The sequence below is a fragment of the Narcine bancroftii genome, chromosome 2 (assembly GCF_036971445.1).
Source record: "Narcine bancroftii isolate sNarBan1 chromosome 2, sNarBan1.hap1, whole genome shotgun sequence".
NCBI lineage: Eukaryota > Metazoa > Chordata > Chondrichthyes > Torpediniformes > Narcinidae > Narcine > Narcine bancroftii.
In genome coordinates this window covers 360310078-360323203 of record NC_091470.1, presented here as the reverse complement: position 1 = coordinate 360323203, position 13126 = coordinate 360310078, and the positions used below count along the sequence as shown (strand labels likewise).

The 13126-nt window shown below is 42.9% G+C and overlaps 1 protein-coding gene across 10 annotated transcripts in view; it reads left to right on the top strand.

The window, feature by feature from the left end:
* Positions 1–13126, top strand: part of ldlrad4a (low density lipoprotein receptor class A domain containing 4a) — a 339264-nt gene that overhangs the window by 250733 nt on the left and 75405 nt on the right. For 9 of the 10 annotated variants that reach the window (XM_069922456.1, XM_069922463.1, XM_069922462.1 and 6 more), the window contains one exon: positions 11582–11736. In XM_069922456.1, coding sequence (XP_069778557.1) covers positions 11582–11736 — 155 coding nt within the window. Of the gene's footprint in view, positions 1–10951; positions 11071–11581; positions 11737–13126 lie in introns of those variants that run through there. The other variant, XM_069922459.1, reaches the window with a different exon arrangement.

The window sequence follows — 13126 nt, the reverse complement described above, 5'->3', positions numbered from 1 at the left end:
CCCTCGCCTCCTGAGTTGCCCTTTATCCCTTGTCGGGCAACCACATCCTCTCCATTTGGATTTGCGAATTCACTCGCAAGCGTCAACTGATTTTGACCGTAACTCCTCCCCACCCAGCCCCCCCGGAAAAGATTTCAATTTTCATATATAACAAAGGTCACTCTTTTAATTCCCTCCTTATTCCCTATATTCCCTTTCATTCCCTTATTAATTCTTATCTTATACTCTATATATTTTCCTCTAAATACGGATACACTCATGTATACACATATATACATACACACCCATATACATATATATATATATATATATATATATATATATCTTCTTCTTTGGCTTGGCTTCGCGGACGAAGATTTATGGAGGGGGTAAAAAGTCCACGTCAGCTGCAGGCTCGTTTGTGGCTGACAAGTCCGATGCGGGACAGGCAGACACGATTGCAGCGGTTGCAAGGGAAAATTGGTTGGTTGGGGTTGGGTGTTGGGTTTTTCCTCCTTTGCCTTTTGTCAGTGAGGTGGGCTCTGCGGTCTTCTTCAAAGGAGGTTGCTGCCCGCCAAACTGTGAGGCGCCAAGATGCACGGTTTGAGGCGTTATCAGCCCACTGGCGGTGGTCAATGTGGCAGGCACCAAGAGATTTCTTTAGGCAGTCCTTGTACCTTTTCTTTGGTGCACCTCTGTCACGGTGGCCAATGGAGAGCTCGCCATATAACACGATCTTGGGAAGGCGATGGTCCTCCATTCTGGAGACGTGACCCACCCAGCGCAGCTGGATCTTCAGCAGCGTGGACTCGATGCTGTCGACCTCTGCCATCTCGAGTACTTCGACGTTAGGGATGAAAGCGCTCCAATGGATGTTGAGGATGGAGCGGAGACAACGCTGGTGGAAGCGTTCTAGGAGCCGTAGGTGGTGCCGGTAGAGGACCCATGATTCGGAGCCGAACAGGAGTGTGGGTATGACAACGGCTCTGTATACGCTTATCTTTGTGAGGTTTTTCAGTTGGTTGTTTTTCCAGACTCTTTTGTGTAGTCTTCCAAAGGCGCTATTTGCCTTGGCGAGTCTGTTGTCTATCTCGTTGTCGATCCTTGCATCTGATGAAATGGTGCAGCCGAGATAGGTAAACTGGTTGACCGTATATATATATATATATATATATATATATACCCATACATATAGTTCGTGGTCATTTTTACTCTCATTACATGTCTTCATCTCTCTGCTTGTTTTGTAGTTGTCTGCAAATTTTCGTGCTTCCTCTGGATCCGAGAATAGTCTGTTTTGTTGCCCTGGAATAACTATTTTAAGTACCGCTGGGTACTTCAACATAAATTTATATCCTTTTTTCCATAAGATCGTTTTTGCTGTATTGAACTCTTTCCTCTTCTTCAGGAGTTCAAAACTTATGTCTGGATAGAAAAAATATTTTTGACCTTTGTATTCCAGTGGCTTTTTGTCTTCTCTTATTTTCTTCATTGCTTTCTCCAATATATTTTCTCTTGTTGTATATCTTAAAAATTTTACTAAAATGGATCTTGGTTTTTGCTGCAGTTGTGGTTTCGGCGCTAATGTTCTATGTGCCCTCTCTATTTCTATTTCTTCCTGTAATTCTGGTCTTCCTAGGACCCTGGGGATCCAATCTTTTATAAATTCTCTCATATTCTTACCTTCTTCATCTTCCTTAAGGCCCACTGTCTTTATATTATTTCTTCTATTATAGTTTTCCATTATATCTATCTTCTGAGCTAATAGCTCATGTACCTCTTTAACTTTTTTATTAGATTCTTCTAATTTCTCTTTTAAATCCTCTACTTCCATTTCTACGATTATTTCTCGTTCTTCCACATTTTCCACTCTTTTTCCTATCTCTGATATGACCATTTCTATTTTATTCATTTTTTCTTCTGCATTCTTAATTCTTCTTTTTATCTCATTAAATTCTTGTAATTGCCATTTTTTCACTGATTCCATATATTCTTTAAAAAATGATATATCCATGTCGCTCCTCCTTTCTCCTCGGTGCTCCTGTGATTCAAATGGCGCTAGGCCTTGCTTCTAACTCTTTTTAAAATTCTTCCTCTGACACACCGTTCTCTCTCCTGTCTGTCACACCTTGTCTCTCCTTGACGCTCCCATGATTCAATCCAATTCAGCCCAATTTGTTCATGCTGACCAACTGCAAGCCGATTGCCGCCAGAAGTAGGTGCTTTTGTGCTGCAGATAGGGACTTCATCAAGGCAGAGGTGTGGCGACTCCTGGCGGAAGGCATTATAGAGCCCAGTATCAGCCCTTGGAGAGCCCAAGTCCTGGTGGTCAAAGGGGGAAGTAAGCCGAGGATGGTCGTGGATTACAGCCAGACCATTAATTGGTACACCCAGCTGGATACCTATCCCCTGCCGAGGATCGCCGACATGGTCAATGAGATAGCCCGCTACCGGGTTTTCTCCATGATTGACCTGAAGTCGGCATATCACCAAATCCCTATCCACCCAAAGGACAAGCCCTACACCGCCTTTGAGGTGGACGGGTGCTTGTACCAGTTCCACTTGGTTCCTTTTTGGGTCACGAACGGGGTCTCCGTCTTCCAACAGGAGATGGATCACAAGGTACACCGGCACAAGTTGAAGGCGACATTCCCATATCTGGATAACGTCACTCTATCCGACCGTGACCAGCAGGACCATGATGCTAACCTGGAAAAATTCCTCCAGACGGCCACGGAGCTGAACCTCACTTACAACAAGAAGTATGTGTTCGGCACCAGCCGCCTCGCCATCCTGGGGTACATCGTGGCCCATGGAGTCGTCGGCCCAGAAAGGATGTGCCCATTAATGGAGTTAACCCTCCCCCCAGGCTCAAGGCCCTCCGCAGGTGCCTGGGCCTGTTCTCTTATTACTCTTAGTGGGTCCCTTGATTCTCAGACATGGTCCGCCCACTGGCCCAAGCCACAACTTTTCCCCTCCCACCCGAAGCGCAGATAGCTTTCACCTGCATCAGGCAAGATATCGCGGACGCCACGATGCAGGCTGTCGATGAGGACTCCCCCTTCCAGGTGGAGAGCGATGCCTCTGAGGTGGCCCTCGCTGCTACCCTCAACGACGGGGGGCGTCCCGTCGCCTTCTTCTCCAGGACCTTCCACGGCTCCGAGCTAGGGCACTCCGCCATTGAAAAGGAGGCCCTGGAGGAGTCACGTGATGGAGTAGTGGCCGGACGGTGAACTCCAGCCCTCTCCAGAAAAGTCGGGAAAAACAAAGGAAAACACAAAGGCACAGAAATAAAAGTTACAGAAAAGTGAGTATAAAGGTGGAAAGAAGATGGCGACAAAAAAAGAAAAATCGAAAGCAATGGTAAGAAGAGAGGAAGAGAAGACAAAGGAGGAAAAAGGTGAAGGCCTTACCTGTCTGAAGAGGCCCGCTGCGGAGAGAGAAACCCGCTCCCTCAGGTCGGTAAATAATGGACTACAAAAATGGCTCGCTGAGCCGAGTAAAAGTGCGCAACCGCGCATGAAAAAAAACACACCGACGGGAGGGGGGACCAGCTGGGGAGTCGATCTCCACAGCCGGCAACGACAGCTGCAGAACACCTGCAGCAAGAAGAGACCACAGAAGACAATAGAAACGAGAAAGAAGAGAAGGAAAGGGCACCAAAGAAACAACAGATGGCCAACCCAGAGGAAGAAGAAGAGGAAGAGGAAGAGTACAGTGAAATAGAAGAAGAAAAGAAAGGCAAGATAAAGGATATATTTTCTCTTATTAAAGGATACATGGAGTCATTTAAAGAATGGCAAACACAGGAATTTAAGGATTTAAGAAAAAGAATAAACAACACAGAAGAGAAAATGAATAAAATAGAGATGACCTTAACAGAAATGGGAAAGAAAATGGACAAGATGGAAGAGCGGGCAGTAGCAGCAGAAATGGAGGTAGAAGACTTAAAAAAGAAATTGGAGGAATCTAATAAAAAAACTAAAGAGACACAAGAACTACTAGCTCAAAAAATAGATACAATGGAAAATTATAACAGAAGAAATAACATAAAGATAGTGGGCCTTAAGGAAGATGAAGAAGGCAAGAATATGAGGGAGTTTATAAAAGAGTGGATCCCTAAGACCCTAGGATGTCCAGAACTACAGCAAGAAATGGAAATAGAAAGGGCACATAGAGTATTGGCCTCTAAACCACAACCACAACAAAAACCAAGATCTATTGTAGTAAAATTCCTAAGATATACTACAAGAGAAAAGGTACTGGAGAAGACAATGGAAAAAGTAAGAGAGGGCAACAAGCCACTGGAGTATAAAGGGCAAAAAATCTTCATTTATCCAGATATAAGTTTTGAACTCCTAAAGAAGAGAAAAGAGTTCAATACAGCAAAGGCGATTTTATGGAAGAAAGGGTATAAATTTATACTAAAGCATCCAGCGGTATTGAAAATATTTATTCCAGGACAACAAAACAGACTATTCTCGGATCCAGAAGAAGCACGAAAATTTGCAGAACAATTACAAAAATAGACTGAGGGAGGAAGACGGGTAATGAGAGTTAAAATGATCACGATTGATATGTATGTGGGTAAAGACAAAAATAGACTGAGGGATGAAGACGGGTAATGAGAGTAAAAATGATCACGATTGATATGTATGCGGGTAAAGAGGTATAAGAGTGAATAGAGACAATGTGCATACGTGAATGTATCTGTACTTAGAGGAAAATATAGATAGTATAGACAAGAATTAATAAGGGAAGGTAATGGAATAGAGAGAATAAGGAGGGAATTAAAAGAGTGACCTTTGTGACATATGAAAAGTGAAATCTTTTCTGGGGGGGGCGGGGTGAGGGGAAATAGCGGTCACTGCAAAATCAGTTGACGCTTGCGAGTGGATTCGCAAATCCAAATGGAGAGGGGAGATGTGGTTGTCCAACAAGGGATAAAGGACAACTCAGGAGGGGAAGGGGAGATTGGGGATAAATAAGATAGAGATAGGAGAATAAGGAAAATGTTGGATGTTGTAGGAATGTTGTCTTATAAAGAGTTGAAAATAAGAAAACAGAAATGGAAAAGGAGGAAAGGTAATGATGGAAAAACGGAAAGAGAAGATAAACAAAATATAAAAGGGCTACGCTGAACTATATGACTTTAAATATTAATGGAATACATAACCAAATTAAAAGGAAGAAACTACTAAATTTAAATGAATAAATGTATTCCATTAGAAAAAATAACATATAGGTTAAGAAATAATATTGAAATATTCGAACAAGTATAGGAGCCTTACATTAAATACAATAGCGAAAACCTACCGGGGACAAACATTACCTAAGTTGATGGAAGGAGAAGGAAAGAAAAGAATGGACTCAGTAGAATTTCTGGTGTATTTTTGTTGAATGACAACATTGTCTGACTGGCTTAATGCAACCTAGATTGTATACCTAAAATGGATGAGAGGGGGAGTGGGGGGGTGGCTTTGGAGGAGGGGGGGGGAGAAAAAGTCACTGTATATGTGTGAAAAAGAAATAGTGTATATCATGGCTAATGTGATTTATGGTGTGAAAAATAAAAAATAAAAAAAAAAGAAAAGGAGGCCCTGGCAATTGAGGAAGTGGTCCGCCACTGGCGCCACTACCTGGCCGGCAGGAGATTCACACTCCTCACAGACCAGTGGGTCGTGATGTTCATGTTTAACACTACCCACAAGAGCAAGATCAAGAACTACAAGATCCTGTGCTGGAGAGTCGAGCTGGCAACCTACAGCTATGACATCCAGTACTGCCTCGGGAAGTTTAATGACTCCCCTGATGCCCTCTCTCGCACCTGCACGTCTATGTATGACGACAGGTTGCAGGCATTGCGTGAGTCACTCTGCCATCCGGGCATCACCCGGTTGTACCATTTCGTTAAGTCCCAAAATCTGCCGTACACCATCAGAGATGTCAGGGACATGACTAAGGCCTGTCAGGTCTGTGCGGAGTGTAAACCCTGCTTCTTCTGACCCCCCCCCCAGGCCCACGTTGTAAAGGCTACTCAGCCTTTCGAGCGTCTCGGCATGGACTTCAAAGGGCCCCTACCTTCCATGAACCGAAACATCTACTTCCTCACGGTAGTAGACGAGTACTCATACATCCCTTTCGACATCCCTTGTCCGGACACCTCCACGGCCACCGTCATCAGGGTCTTGGGACAGATTTTCACCATGTTTGGCTACCCTGCCTTCATCCACAGCAACTGGGGGTCTAGTTTCTTGAGCGATGAGCTGCGCCAGTACCTGACAGCAAGGGCCATCATGACCAGTCACACGACAAGCTATAACCTGAGAGGCAACGGGCAAGTGGAATGAGAGAATGGGGTGGTCTGGAAGTCAGTCCTCCTGGCTCTCAGGTCAAAAGGGTGGGCCGTTGAATACTGGCAGGACGCCTTGCCCGAGGCACTCCATGCCATCGGTCACTGCTGTGCATGGCTACCAACGAGACCCCTCACAAACGCCTGTTCTCATTCCCCAGGAGGTCGGCGACTGGAATGTCATTCCCAGCATGGCTCACGTCCCTGGGACCGGTGCTTCTGTGTGTACGGACACACAAGGCCGAAGCCCTAGTAGAGCAGATTTTCCTCCTTTATGCAAACCGCAACTATGCTTATGTTAGGTTTGGCAGTGGCAGGGAGGACACCATCTCAACCAGGGACCTGGCACCAGCAGGAGCACCCACCATACCACGCCACCCTCCAACCCAGGACAATGCTGACCGGGCATACATCCCCACCCCCAGGCAGCTATGGGGCACACAGGGCCACCTTGACCACCAGGGGCCCACTTCAGTCTTAGGAGACAAACCCACCCCCCCGACCAATCCAATACGACTCGCAAATGTTGACCCCGGCCCCCCTGGCCACCCCTCCGCGCGGCACCACACCACCCACACACACCCCTGCCGCCAGCCCCCCAACTTCCCCTCTGACCAGTGACCAGGAGCCAGTCCTACGATGGTCACAGAGACCCTGGCAGCCGCTGAATTGTCTCAACCTGTAAATATTGTATGTACATAGTTGGTGCGATTCCTTGTTACTGCCCCCTCCCCCCTCCGGGACAATTTTAAACCAGAATCAGACACACACAAGGTAAAGACTGTACAACAGGCTTTAATCCACAAAGACTTCCACAGAGCCAGTCTGGCTGTAGCTGCAGTAACTCTGAGTGAGGCCTTGGGAGGCTGGCCGGCGCAGGCTTATATCCCGGAGGGTGATTGACACACGACTGGGTGGGGCTTGATCCATTCAGGCCGACTGATGGACAGCCAGCCAGGTGTTGTCCTGTCCCTTTACACTCCTGCAGGTACAGAGGTTGCCCCCTCTGTGTGTCTACCACCATACTGACCAAGTTGACATTCTAGGTTAGTCCCACTTGCCTGTGTTTGGTCTATATCCTTCCAAACCCTTCCTAACTATATATCTGTCCAAATGTGTTTTGCATGTTCAGTATATGCCTGTTTCTACAGTTTCCTCTGGAAGACCATCCTCTGAATGAAAAAGTTGCCCCTCAGGGTAACTCTCTCCCCTTCACCAAAAACCTTCTGCCCTCTAGTTCTAAAATCATTTTCTTCAACATAGAACATAGAGCATTACAGTACAGTACAGGCCCTTTGGCCCACTATGTTGTGCCAACCAATATAAAACTACACCAAAGCAATCTAGTTCTTTTCTACCTTGCACCCATAACTCTATACTTTTCTTACATCCATATATCTATCTAAAAATCTTTTGAATATCCCTGTTTTATCAGCCTCTACCACCATTCCTGCCAATGCATTGCAGGCACCCACCACTCTCTGGGTAAAAAAAGCTTACCTCTGACATTTCTCCTATACTTTCCTCCACGCAACTTAAACCAATGTGGTGCTGGCTGTTCAACCTATTCTAGACCCTCATAATCTTGCATCCTTTTATTGTCATCTCTCATCCTTTGTTGCTACAAAGAGAAAACCCCTAGGTCTGTCAACTTTGCTTCATATGACATGTTCTCCAATCCGAGCAACATCCTGGTAAATCTTCTCTACACCCTCTCCAAAGCATCCACATGTTTCCTGTAATGAGGTGACCAGAACTGAACGGAATACTCCAAGTGTGATCTAACGCGAGTTTTACAAAGCCCTCATTATCTCATGGCTCTTGAACTCAATCCTCCACCATATGCCTTCTTAGCCACCCTATCAAAATGCAGGGCAACCATGCACCTGGATCCCAAGATCTTTTTGTTCCTCCACACTGTTAAGAATCATGATCTGCTGCAGGGATAAAAGTAGAAAATGGATTTAAAGCATGCTATTTGAAATTTTCTCTTCAAGTTGCACATGCTTCTTCTCAAATAGTCATGTGTCTACTTTAAATTGCTGGATTGAAATCCAGGAATTCTTAATCTGTCCTGAATCCATTAAAAAAGAGTCACTTTATCCTCACCCCTCATGATTTTGTTTCTTCAAAAAGCTCACCCTCAGCCTCATTGTCTTGATTGGAAAGGTTGCTATTTTAATTGGAGAGGTTGAAGAAATCTTGGCAAGTTGCTCTGTTGCAAGCTGCAGATGATGCATTCTGAGAGATAAGGAAAGATAATTAAGTTGGTAAATTAAATGCCATCTATTATTTTTGTCCTAAATTTGAGAGCTGCTTGGGTATAAAATTAAAACCCAGCCCAAACATGACCAGATGGAACAAGAGCCAAGGACATAATAAGCTATTATTTGACTCAAACCCCACCCATTACAAACAGGAAAACAATGAATGGCACTATGGGGCAGTCAGTCAAGCTGTTGCCTCAGGGACAGAGACTCAGGTTCAATCCTGACCTGGGGTGCTTTGTGTGCGGAACTTGCATGTTCTCACTATATCTGCATGAGTTTCCACCAAGATTTTATGATACAAACCCATAAAATGTATTGTTTCATTTCACCCAATAATTATAAGAAAGATTGACTTGCTAGATCGTATTGGATGCAATTAAATACCACGCAGTTTCAAAAATTAGGCATAAAATATCTGACTGAACTTGTAATATCTGACTGAAGAACTGGGTAAAATGAATGACAAGTACCTATGAAAAATAAGTAAGTGAGACACAAAGCCAAGGTAATAACTACAAGACTGGTGACAATAGACATCATTATTGCTGAAGCAACATTTAAGAGTTTAGGGTCAAAACCATAGCAATTTGTCATTGTATCTTCTTTGGCTCTGTTGAATCTATACTAGAAAAATAAAGGATGAAATTGCTAATGCATACAATAATAATATTTCATATTCAGAAATGTCTTATTTCAATTAATAGTTAATATGCAGTTAATTAGTTTTTAAGTACTTTATTGAAAAAATACATGAAAATGTTAGGTGTCCAAGATGTATATGCTTTTATATAGGTATTAAACATTATAAAGTATTAAACATTAAACATAGGTATTAAGCGTATACAGAGCCGTTGTCATACCCACACTCCTGTTCGGCTCCGAATCATGGGTCCTCTACCGGCACCACCTACGGCTCCTAGAACGCTTCCACCAGCGTTGTCTCCGCTGCATCCTCAACATCCATTGGAGCGCTTACATCCCTAACGTCGAAGTACTCGAGATGGCAGAGGTCGACAGCATCGAGTCCACGCTGCTGAAGATCCAGCTGCGCTGGATGGGTCACGTCTCCAGAATGGAGGACCATCGCCTTCCCAAGATCCTGTTATATGGCGAGCTCTCCACTGGCCACCGTGACAGAGGTGCACCAAAGAAAAGGTACAAGGACTGCCTAAAGAAATCTCTTGGTGCCTGCCACATTGACCACCGCCAGTGGGCTGATAACGCCTCAAACCATGCATCTTGGCGCCTCACAGTTTGGCGGGCAGCAACCTCCTTTGAAGAAGACTGCAGAGCCCACCTCACTGACAAAAGGCAAAGGAGGAAAAACCCAACACCCAACCCCAACCAACCAATTTTCCCCTGCAACCTCTGCAATCGTGTCTGCCTGTCCCGCATTGGACTTGTCAGCCACAAACGAGCCTGCAGCTGACGTGGACTTTTTACCCCCTCCATAAATCTTCGTCCGCGAAGCCAAGCCAAAGAAGAAGAAACATTTTTCCCCAAAATAGACTGCATACATTTGCCTGATTTTTGTTCTGTTTGGTGTGGCATACCATGCCCAACTGGAAATGAAAGGATTTCAGTGACTGCTCACAGACACCAATAGAAATTTCACATTCAGGAAAGATGGTGAACATATAGCGCCGTTCAGAGTGTAAGGCTTTGTTGATTAAAGAGGAAATGCTGATATTCCCTAGTGTGACTGTCCTGCAGTTTTAAATGTGACTTTTGAGAACTAAACATCTCTTCATTAAGCACTGGAAATTGTGTGACATGTCAAGGAAAGTTTTACTTTAAAATATGTCGAGGTCCAAATGCAGAGTATTGCGGTAGGTGCGTGCGTAAGTCAATTCCAAACAAAAGGATCCTGTTACAGTATAAATGGTCAGAAATATATGTGAAGATAATGCTTAACACAAGCTGATATTTTTAAAGTTAGAGTAGTAAAGTCAAGAAGCAAAAATCCTTCCTCAATCTGTTGGGTGTTGTCCCATCCTCTTAATGGACCTGGCAAACCATATTAAACTGTTTGTTCCAGTTTCCCTTGTGAGCTGGCTGAAGGATTCAGATTGAAATGTCTAGTTCTTTTCCTGTTTATTTAACTTCAGTAAACAATTGGCAAGAAAGCTTTTGTCAAGCAAAAGAGGCAAGGCCAAGAGAATTGTTATGTTTCCACGTGAAACATCCTGCGACATTATATATTTTCTACCACTGATTTTGGTTGATTCATACTTATTCAGCTGCTGTCTGCAGTCTAGCACCTGCGTACTTGTGATCTATGTATTGTGTCAACAGTTTTAAGCTTTTTACTTCCGCTCTCTGAGGTCTGCTTTACTTGAAATTAAGGAACATGTTCAAGTCCAGCTGGATCTACATCATAATATTACACATTTTTTATCATGCAGACTTATAAACTAAATACCACCGCAGTGAAGGTTGTGCAGTCAAATGACTGGATTTGGGGAAAAGGTAAAAAGAACAACAAAGACTTGCATCTTTCAAAATCTGGGGATACCCCAGAGCACTTTATGGCAAATTATATATCCTGCACTTTCAATTTAACCACTGTATTGGGCACAACTTGCTGCTGGCAATGTGATAATGAAGGATATGCCTTGAGTAATGTTGATTTGTTGACCAGAGTGCTGAGAGAAAATGGAAACTCTTTGTATTTACCTTAAAGAGAAAATTGAGCCTTGATTTGACATTTCATCTCTCAAAAAGTTAGAGAATAGATGAAAAGTTGTAACACATTTTTAAAAATCTTAATACATTATGAATGTTCAGGTTTACAGAAGAAAAACCTAAATTTGTTTCTATTTAAATGTTTCAAAACTAGCTATGAATTGGAGTTTTTAAAAACATTACCTCAATATGTGATCAGTACAGAAAATATTTGGGACAGTTGCTAATTAGAAACATTGACAGTTTTGTTTGCCTCTAAACTGACATTTTAAGCGAATTTTTTTTGTCCTTTCAGCTGAACAAGAATTTGTCAAGATAATCATAATTGTTGCAGTACTGACCGTGATGGTGGTTGTTATCGTTTGCCTGTTAAACCACTACAAACTTTTAACACGGTCTTTCATAAATCGACAGAGTCAAGCTCGACGGCAAGAGGAAGCATTACATCCTGTAAGTTTAATAAAGTGCTCTTATGAAAATGGTAGCTATTTTTGTTAAATGTACGTTGATCTTTGTTTTCACTACCTGCATTATTCAACTTATAGAAATGAATTTTATTAAATTAATGAATCTGCTTAAGCTTAGTTCAATTCTCAAGAGGCTTAAGTGTACCAAATACATGAATTTAAAAAAAAAATCTTTATTGCCCCTTTTTTGTAAAATCATTCATTTTGAGAGTTGGATTTGTTTCTACATTTTTGAAAGTATTTTCCATTCAGTTTGTTAACTTTTAAGTTAAATGTGTAAACATCTGAAGAGTAGGAACTGCACATCATTTCTAAACCATGTATCAATAATAAAGCTGCTGAGCCTTTAGAATCCTCTTGGTTATATATATCATAAAATATTTGGATGCATTAGGTTAGTAGTCTGTGTTTGAGTTTTTTTTTAACTGAAGTGACTTGATGTAATTTTAAATCCTTGGAATATGTGGTTCAGGCTTGGATAGTTGAGAACAGTCCAAAATTACTTGGCTGAGGGATAATTAATAATAATTATCCACAGATGAATTCATTGGTTTTAACCATACCATAACCGTATAACCATTTACGGCACGGAAACAGGCCATGTCGGCCTTTCGAGTCCGTACCGGTTGACCAAGGTTGATTATTTGAGGAAGAAAAGAGCTTGCACTTCTTGGTCTCATCTGCAGAGCTCATTGGGCCCTATGGCAGACAGGAACCTGATTCAGATTCGGATTTATTGTCAGAGTACATACATGACATCATATAGAACCCTGAGATTCTTTTTCCTGTGGACACAGCAGAATTACCACTTATTGGAAGTGCAAAAAACACTGACTCGGCGAATGCATACAAACAAATAAAGAAATGTAAATAAACTGACTATATTACAGAGAAAAAAATGAATAAAGTGCAAATGTAAGAGTCTTTAAATAAATCCCTGATTGAGTTTGTTCTTGAGAAATCTGATGATGGAGGGGTAGCATCAGTTCCTGAACCTGATGGTGTGAGTCATATGGCACCTATACCTGTTTCCTGATGGTAGCAGTGAGAACAGAGCGGGGGATGGTTGGTGTGGATCCTTGATGATAGCTGATGCTCTCTGACATTTTCTCGATGGTGGGGAGGGTTTTACCAAGATGCCCAGGGCTGTGCCCACTATGTTTTGCAGGGTTTTTCATTTGGGGGGCATTGGTGTCAACATATCAGACCATGATGCAGCTGATCTACGCATCTATAGAAATTTACCAGGGTCTCCAATGAAATACCAAACCTCCGCAAACTCCTGAAGAAATGGAGGCACTGTTGTGCTTTCTTCACGATGCTATTTATATGTTTTGTCCTCCAAGATGGTGACTTCCAAGAACTTGGCCTCT